At 45.6% G+C, this 20,790-nt stretch overlaps 1 protein-coding gene across 3 annotated transcripts in view; it reads right to left on the reverse strand.

Annotated features, from left to right (window-relative positions):
• Positions 1–20,790, reverse strand: part of LOC134983965 (oocyte zinc finger protein XlCOF6.1-like) — a 237,030-nt gene that overhangs the window by 161,550 nt on the left and 54,690 nt on the right. For all 3 annotated transcript variants that reach the window (XM_063949605.1, XM_063949604.1, XM_063949606.1), the window contains exon 2: positions 6,932–7,079. In XM_063949605.1, the coding sequence (XP_063805675.1) occupies positions 6,932–7,045 (114 nt within the window). In that variant the 5' untranslated portion in view covers positions 7,046–7,079. The remainder of the gene's footprint in view (positions 1–6,931; positions 7,080–20,790) is intronic.

The following is a 20,790-nucleotide window of genomic DNA, read 5'->3' on the forward strand; positions in this document are numbered from 1 at the left end:
AATCAATCAAATCAATGTCAGCGAACGCCGAGTGGATCCAGACACTAATAGTGTACACAATCGCCCCGTGAACCTACAGTAAACACTGACGCACCAGTCACACAGAGGCCTATGCCGCAACTGGATCCTTTTAGATACAGCATCTCAGACGGAAGCGGAAACTCAGTTCATGGTGGGAAACTCGGAGGAAACTGGTCATGAACCGGGGGGGAGGGACGACCAAGGGAGCATCTGACTCCCCACTGCTGACATCAACCCTAGGGGGATCACGGCCTCATACTACCCCTGGAGCCTATGATCACTAGGGCCTAGCACTGGTGCACCCTAGGTGGCAGCCCTGTCAGTGACTGTTTGGTAGTCTCCTCCCAAAACAGTGCGGCTGTGTCCGTGTTCCCCCTCTAAGCAGAAACCGATGCCTTACCTTCTCCCCGTGCTCTGGCCACAGCCTGGTAACGTCTGCTGGACCTGCTAGTATATCTGACACAGACGCCCACCGAAACAGCACTGAACACGTGGGTAAGCGTTGTCGCGACCCGGCGGGGAGTTGTTAGAGCGACTCTTTCTAAGGTACATATAAGACGCTTTTTAGAGAAGATCGCTCCAAAAAATTAGTAAGACTAGAAAAATAAAATAAAAAACAAAAAACTTATGGCTGCTAAAAACCAGCAGCCCATTGACCATGCTCCAGCTCCTGCCGCACCAAACAAAAAACTGATTTGCCTGAGACAGGAGGTGGGGATATATAGACGGGTCTGTTGCATGCTGGGAGGCCGAAAGCTTTGACTGGTGCACATCCGCTGTTGCATCATCATATCCCAATGTTATCCTGTGGATAACCTGTAAACCCTGCCGGAGAAATACACTATCACTGCTAGCTTTGTTTGATCCCTTAACTTCTCTCGTTATGTCCCTATATTATTAATAAAGATAAACAGTAATTGAGGTCATGATATTACCAGATCTCCCTCGCCTCCCCAGTCATGTCCCTGTATTATTACTATAGATATGTGATGTCACAGTGATACTCCCAGATCCCCTCCTCTTCCCAGTCATGTCCCTGTATTATTAATATAGATAATAGGATTTTAATTATCTACCGTAAATCCTTTTCTTGTAGTCTGTAGGGGATACTGGGAATCCATTTAGTACCATGTGGTATAGATGGGTCCACTAGGAGCCTTGGGCACTTAAAAAAATGTATAGTGTGCGCTGGCTCCTCCCTCTATGCCCCTCCTACCAGGCTCAGTCTAGGAAACTGTGTCCAAGGAGACGGACATACTTTGAGAGAAGGATAGATAAGGCTAGTGGTGAGATTACGAACCAGCACACACAAAACAAGAGGAAAGCCAAACTAACCAAACTTGAAACAGGAATAGCAATAGCTAAACCAAACAACATAACTTAACCAAGTAACAGTGCAGGAAGAACAAAGCACTGGGCGGGCGCCCAATATCCCCTATGGACTATGAGAAAAGGATTTACTGGTAGGTAATTAAAATCCTATTTGCTCTTACGTCCTAGGGGATACTGGGAATCCATTTAGTACAATGTGGAAGTACCAAAGCTCCCAAACTGGGTGGGAGAGTGCTGATGTTCCAGCAGAACTTATTGACCAAACTGAAGGTCCTCAGTGGCCAAAGTATCGAACTTGTAAAACTTTGCAAACGTGTTCGAACCTGACCAAGCAGCTGCCTGGCACAGCTGTAAAGCCGAGACACCACGGGTAGCCGCCCACGAAGAACCCACCAACCTAGTAGGTCTGGACAGATTGTGGAACCGACAACATCCAAAGACTTTGAAGTAGCAGAGGTGTCTGTAACAACCGGAACCACAATAGGTTGGCTGATGTGAAACGCAGACACCACCTTAGGAAGAAATTGCTGATGAGTTCTGAGTTCAGCTCTCTCCTCATGGAAAATCAGGTAGGGGCTCTTGTGAGACAACGCCCCTAGCTCCGACACACGTCTTGCTGAAGCCAAGGCCAACAGTATGACAGTCTTCCACGTAAGGTACTTTACGTCAACCTCCTGTAACGGTTCAAACCAGTCTGATTGGAGGAACTGCAGCACCAAACTGAGATCCCAAGGTGCCGTGGGAGGCACAAAGGGAGGTTGGATGTGCTGTACACCTTTCAAGAACATCTGGACCTCAGAAAGAGAAGCCAATTGTTTCTGAAAATAGACAAGACCGAAACCTGTACTTTTATGGAGCCTAGACGTAGGCCCACATCCACTCCTGACTGCAAAAAAAGCAGGAAACGTCCCAGATGAAATTCCCCCGCAGAATATTGTCTGCTCTCACACCAAGAGACATATTTCTTCTAAATATGGTGATAATGTTTAGACGTTACCCCCTTCGTGGCTTGGATCATAGTCGGGATGACCTTGTCTGGAATACCTCTCCTGGCTAGAATCAGCCGTTCAACTTCCATGCCGTTAAACGTAGCCGTGGTAAGTCTTGATAGACGAACGGGCCCTGTTGCAGAAGATCCTCACGAAGAGGTAGAGGCCATGGATCTTCGAGCAGCATCTTGAGAAGATCCGCATACCAGGCCCTTCGTGGCCAGTCCAGAGCAATGAGGATTGCTTGAACCTTTTTCCTTTTTATTCCTTTTAGAATTCTTGGGTTCAGAGGAAGTGGAGGAAACATGTACACCAGCTGGTAGACCCACAGAGTTATCAGAGCGTCTACCGCCACTGCTTGTGGGTCCCTCGACCTAGAACAATAGCGATTGAGCTTCTTGTTGAGTCGAGAGGCCATCATGTCGATTTATGTACATCTCAACCGACGTGTCAACCACCGGAACACCTCCGGGTGAAGGCCCCACTCCCCTGCGTGCAGGTCGTGTCTGCTGAGGAAGTCTGCTTCCCAGTTGTCTACTCCCGGAATGAAGATCGCTGACAACGCCACGGCGTGTTTTTGTTTTTCCGCCCAGAGGAGAATTCTTGACACCTCTGACATTGCTGCTCTACTTTTCGTTCCGTCCTGTCGATATATGTACGTCACTGCCGTCACATTTTCCAACTGGACCTGAATGGCCTGATTCTGAAGGAGAGATGAGACCTGCAGAAGGGCGTTGTATATAGCTCTGTGTTCCAGGATGTTAATTGGGAGGTGGACTTCTTGACTTGACCATCTTCCCTGAAACTGCACCCCCTGGGTGACTGCGCCCCAACCTCTGAGGCTTGCGTATGTGGTTAGCAGAATCCAATACTGAATCCCGAACCTCCGACCCTCGACTAGGTGAGAAGTCTGTAGCCCCCACAGGAAGGAGATCCTGGCTTTTTTCGACTGATGTATCCTCTGGTGTACGTGAAGATGCAAACCGGACCATTTGTCCAACAGATCTAGCTGCAAAGGCCTCGCATGAAACCTAACGTACTGAAGCTCCTCGTAAGAGGCCACCATTTTCCCCAGAAGGCGAATGCACAGATGCACCTAGATCAGGGTTGGCTTCAGGACAGCCCGAACCATCGACTGGATTACCATTGCCTTTTCCAAGGGAATGAACACTTTCTGAGACTTTGTGTCCAGTATCATTCCCAGGAAAGGAAGCCTTTGTGTTGGTTCTAGGTGAGATTTTGGTAGGTTCAGAATCCACCCGTGATCCGTAATCTGGTTGAGAGGCCAATGCTGTCCAACAACCGCTCCCTGGACAGTGCCTTTATCAGAAGATTGTCCAGGTACGGAATTATGTTCACTCCCTGTTTTTGCGGAGTAGAAACATCATCTCTGCCATCACTTGAACACACTTGTGCCTTGCAGACCAAATGGCAGGGCCTGGAACTGGTAGTGACAGTCCTGCAGTGCAAAACTATAGATAAGCCTGATGAGGCGGCCAGATCGGAATGTGAAGGTACGCATCCTTGATATCCAGAGACACTAGGAATTCCCCATCCTCCAGACCTGGGATCACCGCTCTCAGAGACTCCATTTTGAATTTGAACACTCGTAAGTATGGGTTCAACGACTTGACGTTCAGAATCGGTCTTACCGAATCGTCCGGTTTCGGTACTACAAACAAGTTGGAATAGTACCCCTTGTTTTGCAGATGAGGTGTAATTGAAACAATGACCTGAGTCTGTACCAGTTTTTGAATGGCGTCCTGTAAAGTTATACTTACCTCTTGTGAACCTGGTGAGCCTGATTTGAAGAATCTGTGAGGTGGGAGCTCCTGGAACTCCAGTCTGTAGCCCTGGGAAATAAGATCTATGACCCAGGGATCCTGGCACGAACTTGTCCAGATGTGAATGACGAATTTTACCCGGGTTCCCACCTGCCAGTCTTCCAGGCATCGCGGTCCACCGTCATGCTGAAGGTTTTGTGGAAGCAGAGCTTGAGCCCTGTTCCTGTGAACCGGCAGTTGCCGGTTTGCGTGGTTTACCTCCAGCGCCTCTGGTGGCTGTAGAGAAACCTCTGGGTTTACCCCTAAACTTGGCAGTCCGAAAGGACTGTAAAATGGGACCCAAGTAGGCCCTCCTAGCGGGGGGAGCTACAGAAGGAAGGTATGTGGACTTACCCGCAGTAGCTTTGGAGATCCATTTGGCTAGTTCATCTCCAAATAAGGCCTCACCTGTGAAGGAGAGGCCTTCCACGCCTTTCCTGGAGTCTGCATCCGCAGTCCACTGGCGTAGCCAGAGACCACTGCATGCAGACACTGCCATAGCCGTAGTGCGCACAATAAGCAAGCCCATTTCTTTTATGGCTTCCACCATAAAATTCGAGTCTTGTATATGCTGTAGGGACAAGATAACCTCCTCCTGAGGTAAGGTGTCTAACCCTTCAATCAGGTTACCCGACCATTTGGCAATGGCTCTTGTAATCCACCCACATGCTATAGTGGGTCTATGGGCCACCCCAGCAGCTGTATACAAGGATTTGAGCGTAGTCTCAATTTTATGATCAGCCGTGTCTTTTAGGGAGGCTGCCCCCGGGACAGACAATACCATTTTTCTTGAAAGCCTGGATACTGATGCATCCACTATCGGTGGATTTTCCCATTTTTTCCTATCCTCAGGAGGAAAAGGAAAGGACAACAACCGTTTAGGGATCTGAAATTTCCTATCAGGACTAACCCACGGTTCTTCAAACAGAGTATTAAGTTCCTTTGACACAGGAAAAGTGGCGGACGATTTATTTTTTATATTAAAATGAGATTCCTCACTCTCCTCTGTCACCTTATCAGAGATATTCAGAACTTCTCTGATAGCTCCTATGAGAGCCTCTATTCCCTGCGACAGAGAACCCTCCCCCACCTCTGAGTCCACCTCACCCTCCTCCATTTCTGACTCCTCATCATCATTCGAGTCAGACTGCAGGATATGGGCCAAAGTATGTTTTTGCGGACAAATGGCAGGGGACTGAGACGCTGGTTTGGGTACTGAGTCTCTTTATATAAACTCAGTCATAGTTTGTCTGAAGTATCGCGTCTCTTTCTCGGTCCGAGATAACTAAGTAGAGATTGTGGAAATCATTCCCCTAATGGAGTCCAGCCATGCTGGTTCTGCCCCACTAGCCTGGGAAGGGACACTACCTTAAGTACACACTAGGGAGCCCCCCGGGGAAGAGGAACACTGTGCCTTACATGAAACACACTCTTTGTCTGACATACTGTATGGTGATAGCACACACACACAGGAAAAGGTTAAATGCACAATTAACCCACAAAGAGCCCTTCCAGGGAGACACAGAGGGAGTATGGAACCAGCACACGGCGTCCTTAACGCTAACGCCAAGCTTAGCCGGGTCGCAGACTAAGTACCTAGATTAGGGACTTAGTACACTAATAAGCGCTCCCCCCTGCTATGACCCCTGGTACTGCTGAGGTAATCTGGAGTCTCTCCGGGGGAGCTGCGCGTCTCAGTCAGCGTCTGTGTCAGCTGCAGAGGGAAAATGGCGCTGGTGAGCTGCTGGATCAGCTCATAGTGAAGCCCCACCCCTACAATGCCGAGCAGTCTTCCTGCTCTTTTTTATACTTGCTGTATGTGTCTAAGTGCATAAAATGGAGACAGGCTCCTTTTATGGCTTTGTTGCCAGTCTGTGTACTGTGTCCGCTGTTCAACGTCTGTGTCCTTACACAGCGGGAGACGCAGTCTGCCCCGTTTAAAAGCCGTGCGTCTCCTTACCCTCATGCCGCCATAATGGCCGGCGACCCGCTAACTGGGACGCCAGCTTAGTACTCACGACTCTTCTGACTCTGTTAGGGGCGGCGGCGTGCTGCGGGAATGTATGCTCGCCGTGGTGGGGCTTGCAAATACGTCCCTCAGGAGCTAGTGTCCTGTCAGCGGGGAACGGGACCATTACCACTGAGAGAGGTTGGGCCGCGCCACCCCCCCTGTGACACTCCCAGATCCCCCTCACCTCCCCAGTCATGTCCCTGTATTATTACTATAGATATAAGTGATGTCACTGTGACACTCCCAGATCCACTCACCTCCCCAGTCATGTCCCTGTATTATTACTATAGATATAAGTGATGTCACTGTGACACTCCCAGATCCACTCATCTCCCCAGTCATGTCCCTTTATTACTATAGATATAAGTGATGTCACTGTGACACTCCCAGATCCCCTCCAGTCATGTCTCTGTATTATTACTATAGTTATGAGTGATGTCACAGTGACACTCCCAGATCCACATTATCTCCCGTCATGTCCCTATATTATTACTATAGATATAAGTGATGTCACTGTGACACTCATAGATCCCCTCACCTCCCCAGTCATGGTCCTGCATTTACTATAGATATAAGTGATGTCACTGTGACACTCCCAGATCCCCTCACTCCCCAGTCATGTCCCTGTATTATTACTATAGATATAAGTGATGTCACTGTGACACTCCCAGAACCACCTCACCTCCCCAGTCATGTCCCTGTATTATTACTATAGATATAAGTGATGTCACTGTGACACTCCCAGATCTCCTCACCTCCCCAGTCAGAAGGTAGATGATCTCCAGGGTGAGATTTAGTATCCTCTCAGTTGTGTGTCTCCTGTCCTTGTCCATCCTCCGTGTCTCAGGTACGACACAGCTCACCCTCATATAACAAGGATCGGACTCCTCACTGCCCAGATGTCTAGGAGTAAATATTATTATGAAAAGCTATTTATTAATAGTTATGTATGTAGTGTAAACATATTAGGCATTGCTTTACAGGAAATATCCAGTAATTCACATCTGTCCCTGCCGCAGTGGAGCTTACAATCTACATGTCCTGCCACATGGACACACCCACACACTAGGGGTATTTCTGAAATAAATCGACTAACATACCAGTATGTGCTTCAGTGTTCGCAAAATACGCGCTAAATATGGGTCCTGCAGGATGCGCTGTGAATCACAGTCCTGTGTGTGCCTCAGCCAATACTGAAATGCTATTGGCTGAGGCGCACACAGGACGAGTGACTCACAGCACATCCTGCAGGACACAATCGTTCCCCATTTCCCGCCTCCCTGTCAGTCACCGCCAGCATGTTCCCAAGGCGCCTCCTGATGCGTCTGTCGTCCTTCCTTGCCTGACAGCGCGCCGCTCAGTCAGCACCATGCTGTGTGACAACTGCACACAGCAAGATCACTGTCCGGGGCCGGCATGTACTGTATTGTAACGTTGCTGAATAGAGGACCGTTCTCCTACCCCCAATATAGAGATCCTGGGCAGGTACACATTATATCCCCTGTACATAATTCTGTGTATGTGTGTGTGTACCCTACGTTGTGTACTGCGTAGCAGTGATAATATAAAAGCTCCATTCGGCGGTACTCTGGAATAATCAGCAAACACCAGGTTTATACCATATCAACGTTTCAATGGTATAAGGTCCTGACGATCATGCTTATAGCAGTGAAACGTTGATATGGTATAAAACCGGTGTTTGCTGATTACTCCTGAGTGCCGCCGAATGGAGCCGATAGATAGATAGATCCCTCAGTTGGTTATATATAAATTATCCACCCCACAAGTACTGCTTGTGGAACTACAAGTCCCAGGTTCGATTGTCTCTTAATTTTCTCCTATAAATACCCAGCGCTGCATCTGGTGCACTTCAGACCTTCTTAATTAGGTTGGCGTCTTCCCCTTATTCCCGTATCCACCGTCAGGTAATGTGTGCAACTCAATTAAAAAGAAGGGGTGTGCACCACAGTGCATAAAACCACAAATTTATTAGGACAACCACATACAATTAAGTATAGAATCACGTACTAACAGTGGCGGTATAAACCACCGCAAGTAACATCAGCATGAAACAAATGTGCATTGCACAAGCGGCATATTCAGTAGGAGGGGCGTGGCCTCGCATGGTGGACTTTTCTTGCTGCGGTGGTCTGCTGAATGTGCCACTTGTGCCGTTCACATTTGTTTCATGCTACTTGCGGTGGTTTATACCGCCACTGTTAGTACGTGATTCTATACTTAATTGTATGTGGTTGTCCTAATAAATTTGTGGTTTTATGCACTGTGGCGCACACCCCTTCTTAATTGAGTTGTATATCTATCTATATCTCACTACAGAGATCCTATTGCCTGGCCCTAAACCCCTCCTTGTTCCCCAGCACGCAGTCTGCCCTCACCCACTATAATATGTGATGGAACCCAGATATAGTGGAGTAGGACCCCAATTTTTTAAAGTGAGGGGTCCCTGGGACCTACACATTTTTCACTTTGCAAGATCACTGGTGCTTGGAGTGCGGGAGGAAACCATAGCACGTGGAGAAACAATAAAAACATGGGCCCTCATTCCGAGTTGTTCGCTCGAAAAATTTCATCGCATCGCAGCGTTTTTCTGCTTAGTACGCATGCGCAATGTTCGCACTGCGACTGCGCCAAGTAATTTTGCTATGAAGATAGTTTTTTTACTCACGGCTTTTTCTTCGCTCCGGCGAACGTAATGTGATTGACAGGAAATGGGTGTTACTGGGCGGAAACACGGCGTTTTATGGGCGTGTGGATGAAAACGCTACCGTTTCCGGAAAAAACGCAGGAGTGGCTGGAGAAACGGGGGAGTGTCTGGGCGAACGCTGGGTGTGTTTGTGACGTCAAACCAGGAACGACAAGCACTGAACTGATCGCAGATGCCGAGTAAGTCTGAAGCTACTCTGAAACTGCTAAGTAGTTTGTAATCGCAATATTGCGAATACATCGTTCGCAATTTTAAGAAGCTAAGATTCACTCCCAGTAGGCGGCGGCTTAGCGTGTGTAACTCTGCTAAAATCGCCTTGCGAGCGATCAACTCGGAATGAGGGCCATGGAGAGAACGTACAAAATCCATACAGACAGGTCAGGAATTGACTTCACAACCCCAGTGCTGTGAAGCAGGAATGCTGTCCACTATGCTATCACGTTACCCATAAAAATGTTAAAGTACAGAGTGACCACTAAGTCCCCTCATTAACAGAGCCATTGAGTCTTGGTCAGTGTAACTCAGAAGTTCCTCTGGCCCAGCCTCATAGAGCTGCTCAGTGACCATCACTAGGCATTGCTGGAGGTTACACCAATGGTCCTCTCATGGCCAAGAGTCTTGGTCCTCCCAGACACACACCTGATGCAATTTGCCTAAGTAAGTGAACTTGCTCCATAAATAGGCGGTGTAAAGTGATGTATGACTTGTTATTGTGGATACCTTGCATGCTGATTTTGTAACATAACATAGTAACATAGTATTTGAGGTTGAATAGAGGCAAATTGCCCATCGTGTTCAACCTGTTTTAAGTTGTGATGATTCTACATACTTGCTAAATAATGTTTTATAACTAGTTAGCTACTATAACTCATGTTACCCCCGGTTTAACCACGTTGATATTTTAAGTATTATAACCTTGGATAGCTTTTTCATTCAGAAATTTATCCAATCCTTTTTAAAATCCAATTACAGAGTCCACCATTACCACCTTCCCTGGCAGGGAATTCCACATCCTGATTGCCCTAACAGTGAAGAACCCTTTACTCCGTTGTGTTCGGAACTTTCTCTCCTCCAGTCGCAGCGAGTGCCCACGTGTCCTAAACTGTGTTCTTTTAATAAATAATTCCTCTGATAACTCTTTGTGATGTCCCTTTACATATTTGAAGATATTAATATCTCCTCTTAGGCGCCTCTTTTCTAGTGTATACATATTCAGCCTAGTAAGTCTTTCCTTATAGTCCAGTCCTTCTAGGCCTTTAATCAATTTAGTAGCTCGCCTTTGAACACTTTCGAGTTCACTGATGTCTTTTTTATACAATGGTGCCCAAAACTGAACACAATATTCCAGGTGCGGACGTACCAATGCCTTATACAGCGGCATGATTACATCCGAGTCCCTTGTCTCAATTCCCCTTTTTATGCACGCTAGCACCTTACTTGCCTTCTTTACTGCATTTTGACATTGTGTACAGTTATTAAGCCTATTATCAATGAATACCCCCAAATCTTTTTCCAACTCTGTTTCCCCTAGGCGTTCCCCATTTAATATGTAGGATGCAAGTTTGTTTTTAGTCCCAAAATGCATAAACTTGCCTTTGTCTGTATTGAACCTCATTTTCCATTTAGACGCCCAGAGTTCAAGTTTAGATAGATCATTCTGCAAGGACTCCACATCCAATTCTGAATTAATTACCTTACACAGTTTAGTATCATCTGCAAAGATTGACACTGTACTTTCCAGGCCTATTTCTAGGTCATCGATAAATATGTTAAACAGTAGTGGTCCGAGTACGAACCCTTGTGGTATTCCGCTAACTACTGGGGACCAGGTTGAGGACTTCCCGTTGACCACTACTCGATGTACCCTGCTATCTAACCAGCTGCTTATCCATGTGCAAATAGTTTTTCCTAGGCCAATCTCCTTTAATTTGATCATCAGTCTCCTGTGAGGAACTGTATCGAAGGCTTTTGCAAAATCTAGGAAGACCACATCCACTGCTTTTCCTTGATCACGATTATTGCTCACTTCCTCGTAGAAGCTAATTAAGTTAGTCTGACATGACCTGTCCCTCACAAACCCATGCTGGTTCTTGCTACTAATCCTAGCGGACCTTAGATACTCTTGTATGACGTCCCTTAGAATTCCTTCCAATATTTTCCCCACTATAGATGTTAAACTAACTGGTCTGTAGTTTCCCGGAAGATTTTTGGATCCCTTTTTAAATAATGGCACTACCTCAGCTATACGCCAATCCTTCGGTACCATGCCTGATCTAATTGAACTATTGAAAATCAAGTATAGGGGTCGTGTTATTTGTGAACTAAGCTCCATAAGAACTCCCAGGTGAAGTCCATCAGGACCAGGTGATTTATTAATCTTAATTTTGCTTAGTCTCTCCCGGACTACTTCTTCGCTTAAACAAGTATGTAACCATGAATCATTACTGTCACAATTGTTATGCTCTACTCCCACCATCAGTTCTTCACTGGTGAATACTGATGAAAAGAATTTGTTCAATATTTCCGCTTTTATTTCGTCATCATTTATCAATTCTCCTAATTCATCTTATAAATGGACCTATATTCTCCTTTTTTAACCATTTACCGTTTATGTATTTAAAAAACTTTTTAGGATTGGTTTTACTCTCTATAGCGATTTGCTTTTGTGGGGCAACAAAGCTCTAGTTACACCCATGGTGCTGAGACACCTATTCCGAGAACTCTAAAGGAGATGGAACTAGTAACCTAACACCTGTTCAGGCAAGTAGTAAAGATAGAACTTCTACTCTAACACCTTTTCCAACAGCTGGAATGAAGGACTCGAGTACTTAGAAGCCCATTCTGGCACCCAAAGTGGATAGCTAAGGTACTGAGGTACCCAATGGGGCAGGTGGAGGGGATGGCCAATGTTCTCATAGCCATATTCTGGTAACCAGAATGACTGGTGAAGGTATTCAGAGCTCATACCTTGAGCTCCATTCAGGAACCCAAAACAGCTAATGCATTCAGAGCTCCATTCCGTCACCTGGAACAGCTGGATGACATATTCAAGGCTCCATTACGGCACCCAGAATAGATGGCTAACGTACTGTAGCTCTATACCAGTACTTGGGATGGCGGGATAATTTAATCAGAGCTCAATTACATCACCTGAAACAGAGAACTAGCATACACATGGCTGATACTCAAAGTATGTATGTATGTATGTATGTATAATTATAAAACAAAAATAAGTAACCAAAGCGCTTAATAATGCTAGAACACTAAACCAATGAAAAGAAAATTACGTATCTAAATATCCTTGTACCTCAAAGTTTCTCTAAAGATATTTAGAGATTTTTTTTCTCCCTATATTATAATACCACAACATACCAGTGTGTGCTGGGAGCTGTGTTACACCCCCTCATATATTACTGTATGGTCCCCTCTCCCCTATATAATAATACCACATATCACTGTGTGCCAGGAGCTGTGTTATTCCCCCTCATATATCACTGTACGGTCCCCTCTCCCCTATATAATAATAATACCACATATCAGTGTGTGCCGGGGGCTGTGTTATTCCCCATCATATATCACTGTACGGTCCCCTCTCCCCTATATAATAATACCACATATCAGTGTGTGCCGGGGGCTGTGTTATCCCCCATCATATATCACTGTACGGTCCCCTCTCCCCTATATAATGTCAAAGTCAGAAAAATATCTCTATGCACACTACCATATTTGCACCTCACACAGGTCCGTGCTGCGCATGCGTACGCTCTCCCGTACGTGCGCATACTCACAGTCGCGGGCACCCGCAGGCGCATGGTATGCGTATTTACGGTAGAGTTTATGCGATCGTAGCGTGCGACTCAATCATTACATATTTTCACTAATAATGTATTTTGTAGATCATGGTCCCTTTGATAGATTCTGAAAGTTTGGTTAATATAGAATGTTTATGAACAGAGGAATCCCTCTTTGTTTGATACGAAGGGTCAGACAGGAGTAATACAGTGGTGTTTAGTATCCATCGGAAGAATATTTAATTAGAAATATTCCGGTGTTGGTTTGAAGCAGATCAATCGCTCGTGCGAATAGTTATGGACATAAGAAGTTTATGAACATTTACTTTATTTGCACTTTATTACCCATGCGGCGGGAAACCCAGTTTCCCTCCCACCTGAGCAGTTGGAAATAGTCACAGCCCACCTGTATGAATCAACCTATGACCTTTTGTTATAATGCGAAGCCGAATTCCTATGTCCAATGAACAATGAGATTGTAGGGACCATTGAATTGTATTGTGTGTGGGGCATAAATAGGCAGGCCGACCGTATCCAGTTCTCTCTCTTCAACGGTTCTCATTGCTGATAATCGGGAGCTGGATATCGAGGCGCATGCGATCGTTTCCCTTTGTGCGTAAGTTTTCTCCGTAATCATATTGTCTTACTGTGAGCCATCTCTCTCTCTCTCTCTCTCTACTCTTTCTCTCGTATTTTCCTTTAATTGTATTGTATTGTATTTCCTGTGTAGTTTATCTGGTTAGTTGGTTTATGTTATATTGTAGTGTATGCTTTGTACTGTGATTCTTTTTGCAAGTATAATAGTCATAATACATATAATAGGTTTCGGACCCTAAGCCCAGGTATCTGTGTATTCTTTATAGTGTTAAGTATTCTCTGAGCGTCGGTGACGCTCAAGCAGCTTTGTAGTTAATCAGGTTACACCAGGTTGCACTTACACTCTGTCTCTACACTAAGGTATACTGTGTATCGCACTGTTAAAGGTATAGGTATAAAGGTTTAACGTTGTGAGCGTCTGCATCGCTGGTGATCTCCTCGTGGTCCCGAGCGTCCGCTACGCTATAGCGAATCATTATGTTAGTCGGCAGCCAATAGCGTGCCTGCCTGTGATCACTGGGCCGTAAGCGAACGTGACGCTTGAGCGTCTCGACTACGGCTGAGCGATCGCTACGCAACTTGCGTACCCTTACGGTACTTCTTACGTAGATAGCGTACAGTGTTCTTAGACCTCTTAAAGTGATTTATATACGATAAATATTCAGCTTTATCAATTGGCGGCTCGCCCGTCCTTCACATATCTGCACTAGGTAGATCAGCAGACATTATCCCTCAGCAAAGGGCGGGAGGTTGTATCCCTCGTAGTGCTGACAGGATAAGCGTCTGCTTCGCTTAGGTAAAGAGTGCTGAAGGAATCCGGGAACCGGAGGTAAGAACAAAACGCTAGTGTCTTTTAAAACTGTTTATTTTTCTGTCTTGCGTACACACGCACGCACACATATATATATCTGCATTTCTTTTTCTTTTTTCATTTTCGTATATCACTCTCCTGTCTGCCAGTTTTATAGTTGATAGAAGTGCTAAAAGAGAGTTGCCGTTATTTCATAGTTTAAGAGTAAAGGTAATATAGTTAAAAGATAGACAAACACACAGTTTCGCCTGGGAGATAAGGCGAAGTCAGTGTGTTTGTGTGGTAGATGATCAAGGATCATCTACATTGATAAAAGTATAAATTGTGTTACGGTGGATCTTTGCTTTGCGTATACGTGTCTCTAACAAAGACTTGCGTACGCAATCCAAAGGCCGACGCACGCAGCGTACGTTACGCAACGGAGCGTCCGGTTACGCCCACGTAGCTCAAGTCACGATAAGTTGATTTTTAACGCAAAGCGATAAATAACGCAAAGCGATAAATAACGCGAGGCGAGAAATAACGCAAGTCTATTTTTGGGTGTCCGAAATTTAATTAACAGATCCTGCTCCTAATTGGTAACACACCTGATCTGAAGAAAAATTTCTGCACAGAAATAGAAATAGAAACAAAAGTGTACATGTGATGAGTGAGTGTTTTTACAATTTTTAAAGGTTGAACCACAAGAAAAGTCGAGTACTCGTGAGGTACATGCGTGTAAGTGACGTGCACGGTGGCTAGGGAGGCATCTCTGGTTAAATATACAATTTTGAGCATTAGAGTATAGCAGACCAGGAGGTCATACTGTAACAAGACCAGGAGGTCGTACTGTAACAAGACCAGGAGGTCATAACAGACCAGGAGGTCCAGGTACAGCCGACAAGGAAGTCCGCTATACAGTTCACAGGCACAACACCGAAAAGGGTTGGTGCAACACCCATATAGGCCATATAAGCTCTGGCTGAAGGAATTCGCAGTCGTAAGTTTCGATTCCATTGGTCTTTCCGTACATAAGCTTAGTTGTTTGTGTACTGAACGACTGGACCGCACGTAAGTGTGTGCAGTAGTTAGTAATCTGACCTAATACCATTAGAGTAAAGGGGTCACAAACGCTATCTGTACACTCTAACGTGATTTGTGTAATTTTTTTATTTTAAGGGAAGTTTGCTGCTCACTCAGTAACTATCCAGCAACCAATAGTTACTGGAAAGAGTAAGTGTTCTTCGGATAACCCTCGCAGGTTCCAGTAAATAGAGGTTCAGGTCGCAGGGGCCCTAGGTCGAGTACGCCAGCACCATATCGGTGTGATCAGGTCGTATTGGTCGGCGTGGGCGAGTGAGTGGGGTACTCGGTAAACCGCCACCGTCAGCCTATTGTTGACATTTGGTTTTTCGTAAAGGGTTGGCTAAATAAAGCAACACTTTCGAACTATGGGGGCCACTTGTTCAGGTAGGGGGCGATCAACCTCGGTTCGGGTTGATTCAGTGGTCCGACCAATTGGGTCGGCCAGGTATATAATGTGTGAGAAATATGGAAGTCACACAGAAACTTTATGTGATGAATGGGAGAGAATGACTGTACATGACGGGGAGAAATTCCCAAGAGTAGGGAGCTTCAGCTCAGAAGTGTTACAAAATTTAAGGAGGAGGATATGTCTCATAAAATCAACAAAGAGACGAATCCAGCATTATGATTATTTACAGTTGTGGCAACAGGAAGGTGAGATACAGAGAGGTTTGGCTCAGGCGGCGGGATCTGGCTCTAACAGAAAACTGATTGCCACGGCCCCACCGCCACCATATATATCAGGAGAGAAGTTGATTGCGGAGAAAGACGCACTAAGGTGTAACACAAAATCACTTAGTAACTGTGTAAATGTTAATGATAATGTTAACCCATTAACCCATGCAAGTATTAACCCGTGCAAGTTGTACCCTGTTTTGAACTTTCCTCAGGAGTGTGATCAAGAGGACGAATCGGCAACGATTTCAGCGCTCTCTCTAGCAGCCACCATAGCAGAGACCACAGTAGGCACAGCTCCACCCACGAGATTAGTAAAGGCCCCTAGCGGAGGGATAGGTGAGGTCGTATCAACTGGTAAGTACGGCACCATGCATTATGCTGAAACTATTTCACCACAGCCTGTAGAATCTACACAGAATGAGGTTGTTAGAATTACACCTGTCAGAGTAATAGCAGTGCCAAATGGGAAAACAGACGCATCAGGAGCCACTCCCATTAGGAACATTGCCATGTACACTCCATTTTCCCGAATGGAATTAAGGACCATAGTGTCTGAATTTCCTGACCCTAGAAAAGACTTAGTTGCCAGTCAAAAATACATCAGAGACTTAGGTAACACTGCAGAGCCCAACAATAAAGACTGGCAGATATTGCTGAGGGCATATTTACCCTCAAATGTCGACGCAACTCAATTTTTAGCTGATTGCGGACTAGATCATGATGTACCTCTTACAGATGTGTACAACCAAGATAATGTGAAAAGAATAAACTTGCAGCTAAAAGAGTATTTCCCAGCAGTAGCTAAATGGAATAAGATATTCTCCATTAAACAGAAGGAGTCAGAGACAGCTGCAGAGTATTTTCACAGAGCATTATTAGAAATGGCAAAATACACAGGCATAGAGGACATTAAAACAGACACAAACCATCGGGAAGTAGCAGTATCGGTACTGATGGATGGTTTAAAAGAGTCATTGAAGACTAGGGTACAGACCACGCAACCATGTTGGCGAGGTCTGTCTGTGGCTACTTTGAGAGAGGCTGCTATTGATCACGACAGAAACATCACCAGACACAGGGAACAACAAGGTGACAAATTAATGTCAGTAAGTATACAGGCTCTGACCACAAGGCAGCCTTTGTTTGTATCACCAAATCCTGTGGGTAAGTCAAGTATGATTACTTGTTATTCTTGTCACAAACAGGGACACATGGCACGAGATTGTAGAGTAAAGAATCCACGAAACTCATACCAACCCCCTAGACAACGACACGACATTGGGAGCAAGGTCCGCAGAAACGGAGTTATGAGCCACATACAGGGGAAACAAAAAGATATCCCCCAAACAGAGACTGGCATGCCTCTGGTAGTTCCCAACTATCTCCCTCACAAGTAGTTGCTGCCAGCGGGATTCAGGGAGGTCACCATACCCAATAGGGGTGTGGCCATACCTGTAATCTGCAGCCAGTAAAATTAATTGCCAACATTGGAAGTGAACCCGAGATCGCAATTAATGTAGCTGGTAAAACTTTAAACTTTCTTGTAGACACAGGGGCGGCCAAGTCAGTGATAAATTCGACAGTGGGCATGAGAACCACTGGTAGGACAATTCCAGCCATGGGAGTAACAGGAGTAGTCCAGCACTACCCTGTTAGCAAACCAGCCGAGATTACAATAGGGCCTTTGCATACCAAGCATTCCTTTTTGCTGGCTGCATCGGCACCAACCAATCTCCTGGGAAGAGACTTACTGTGTAAAATGGGGTGCGTCATTTATTGTACTCCTGAAGGTGTATTCTTGGACATACCTGAGAAACACGCTCAGGAAGTGCGAGACATGTTAGACTCCCCATCAAAATTAATGTCACATACCATTATGACAAATAGGAATCCATCCCAAATAGAAGAGATGACATCTCAGATACCAGAGTCACTTTGGACAAAAGACGGACAAGACACTGGATTAATGGCAAACGTAGCTCCAGTAGTTGTACAAGTAAAAGATGGTAGGATAGCTCCAAAAATCCCACAGTACCCTCTGAAGCCAGAGGTGGAGTTAGGAGTTTACCCAGTAATAGAGCGCTTGCTACAACAGGGCATTCTGGTAAGAACGTCCAGCACTGCCAATAGTCCCATCTTCCCTGTTAAAAAGAGTGGGGGGAGGGGTTACAGACTAGTGCAGGATCTAAGGGGGATTAACAAAATAGTTGAGAGTCAGTTCCCCGTAGTGCCAAATCCAGCTGTCATCCTAATGCAAATCCCTCCCACTGCCAAATTTTTCACTGTTATTGACCTCTGCTCCGCTTTCTTTTCGGTACCTCTGCACCCTGACAGCCAATATTTGTTTGCATTTACATACAGAGGAGTCCAATACACGTGGACTCGATTACCCCAAGGTTTCATAGATAGTCCAAGTATATTTTCTCAGGCTTTGCATGATTGTTTACAGTCTTTCCAACCAGACAGTGGATCAGTATTGATACAGTATGTGGACGATTTATTACTGTGTTCAGATTCACTGGAAGCATCTCTGAAGGATACGAAACAGCTCCTGTTTCATCTTTCAGACACAGGACACAAGGTGTCCAAAGACAAGTTACAATTATGCCAAACTAGGGTAAAATATTTGGGACACTGTCTAACACAAGGACTGAGACACCTGACCGCTGATAGAATCCAAGCAATTAGAGACATGACTCTGCCACAAACCCAGCAACAGATCAGAACGTTTTTAGGAATGTGTGGGTATTGCCGTAATTGGATCCCAGGGTTTTCCATTTTGGCGTTACCTTTGCAGGAAATGGTCTCCTCAAACAAACCTGATAGGATTTCGCATACAGACGAGTCCGAAACAGCATTTGAGAGACTCAAACAGTGCCTAACGCAGGCACCAGCACTAGGTATGCCAGACTATGGGAAACCCTTTGAACTATACGGAACAGAAAGTGCTGGTTGCGCGGCAGGTGTACTAACCCAAAAACACGGTGATGCCAGCAGGCCAGTTGCATACTACAGCGCTCAGCTAGACACGGTAGCGCGATCCCTCCCCACATGCTTGCGAAGCGTTGCTGCGATAGCATTGCTAGTGACAAAAAGCGAAGATGTCGTGCTAGGCCACAACCTCACAATCCATACGCCACATGCAGTATCATCCTTATTGAATTCTGCCCAAACCAGACACGTCTCATCAGCGAGATTTACAAGATGGGAATTGGCACTAATGGCCCCCGTAAACATCACCATAAGGAGATGCAGTGCATTAAATCCTGCAACGTATCTCCCAGGTGTGCCTGGTCAGGCACAAAGGGTGGAAGGCGAGAGTGATGGGGAAGGAGGATTTAATACAAAGGAAGATACACATGATTGTATGGAATATTTGACCCAAAATTTTACCGCAAGGCCTGACATCAGTGACAACCCACTGGAAGATGCAGAACTCACGTTCTACACGGACGGTAGTTGCCATAGACAGTCAGACTCGGGAGACTTGTGTACTGGATACGCAGTCGTAGATGACCAAGACACCATAGAAGCGGAACCGCTAGGCCCACCTCACTCAGCCCAGGTTGCTGAACTGGTCGCCCTAACCAGAGCATGTGAATTGGCTAAGGGTAAGTCAGCCAATATCTACACCGATTCTAGATACGCATTCGGAGTAGTCCATGATTTCGGAGCCCTATGGCGCCTTAGAAATTTCATGACGGCAGCTGGTACACCGGTAGCGCATGCAGCTCACATAAAAAGGCTTCTAACAGCGATACAGGAACCCGACAGAGTGGCTGTTATCAAATGTAAAGCACACACATATAGCCAAGACCCGGTATCACTTGGTAACAGCCGAGCAGACGAAGCTGCTAAGTTAGCAGCTGCTACCCCCATACAGACAGACACCACACAATTGATGGTATTTAATACCATTAACACACAGAAGTTGTGTGAAATGCAAAATTTGTGTTCCACACAGGAAAAGGCAGTCTGGAAGGCAAAGGGATGTGGCCAGGAGTCCTCAGGACTCTGGACGGATGGACATGGTAAACCAGTGGCCCCCAGAGCATATCTTCCATGTCTGGCTGAAGCAGCTCACGGGCTGACTCATCTAGGCAAGGAGGGAATGTGCAAATTGGTAAGAGCCTATTGGTGCGCCCCAGGATTCTCCTCTCATGCGAGTAAAAGAGCAATGTCATGCCTTACCTGTTTGAGAAAGAATATTGGAAAGGCAATACCTACAGAACCATCCCATATCCCACCTGCCGGCGGCCCTTTCCAGGTAATACAAATTGACTTTATACAATTACCCCCTTGTCGGAATTTGAAATACGTACTTGTTTGTATAGATGTTTTCTCAAATTGGGTCGAAGCATTTCCTGCGGCTACAAATACCGCTATGTTTACTGCTAAGAAAATTGTGCAGGAATTTGTATGTAGATATGGTATCCCTAGAATAATCGAAAGTGATAGGGGTACCCATTTTACAGGTGATGTCTTTCAAGGAATGTGTAAGTTGATGGGAATTGATAGCAAGCTGCACACTCCGTACCGTCCACAGGCGAGTGCGAAGGTCGAAAGAGTGAACAGCACTATTAAAAATAAATTGAGTAAAGTGATGGCAGAGACAGGATTGACATGGCCAGAAGCTTTACCCATTGTATTGTACAGTATCAGAACCACTCCCAGGTCCCCTCTTAATCTGTCCCCTTTTGAAATCTTGTTTGGTCGACAACCGCATGTCATGATTAACCCTCAGGATGATTTGAAATGTAACAATGAAGTGACTGTAAAGTACTTGATTAACATGAGTAAACAGTTAAGGAATCAAAATGATAATCTGAAGTTGGTGATTCCTGATCTACCTGATAGTAATTGTCATGACATTGAACCTGGGGATTATGTAATGATACGGAATTTTCTACGCTCAGGTTGCCTTATTGACAGATGGGAAGGACCATA

Source organism: Pseudophryne corroboree, assembly GCF_028390025.1.
Source record: "Pseudophryne corroboree isolate aPseCor3 chromosome 3 unlocalized genomic scaffold, aPseCor3.hap2 SUPER_3_unloc_3, whole genome shotgun sequence".
In the NCBI taxonomy this organism is placed as follows: Eukaryota; Metazoa; Chordata; class Amphibia; order Anura; family Myobatrachidae; genus Pseudophryne; species Pseudophryne corroboree.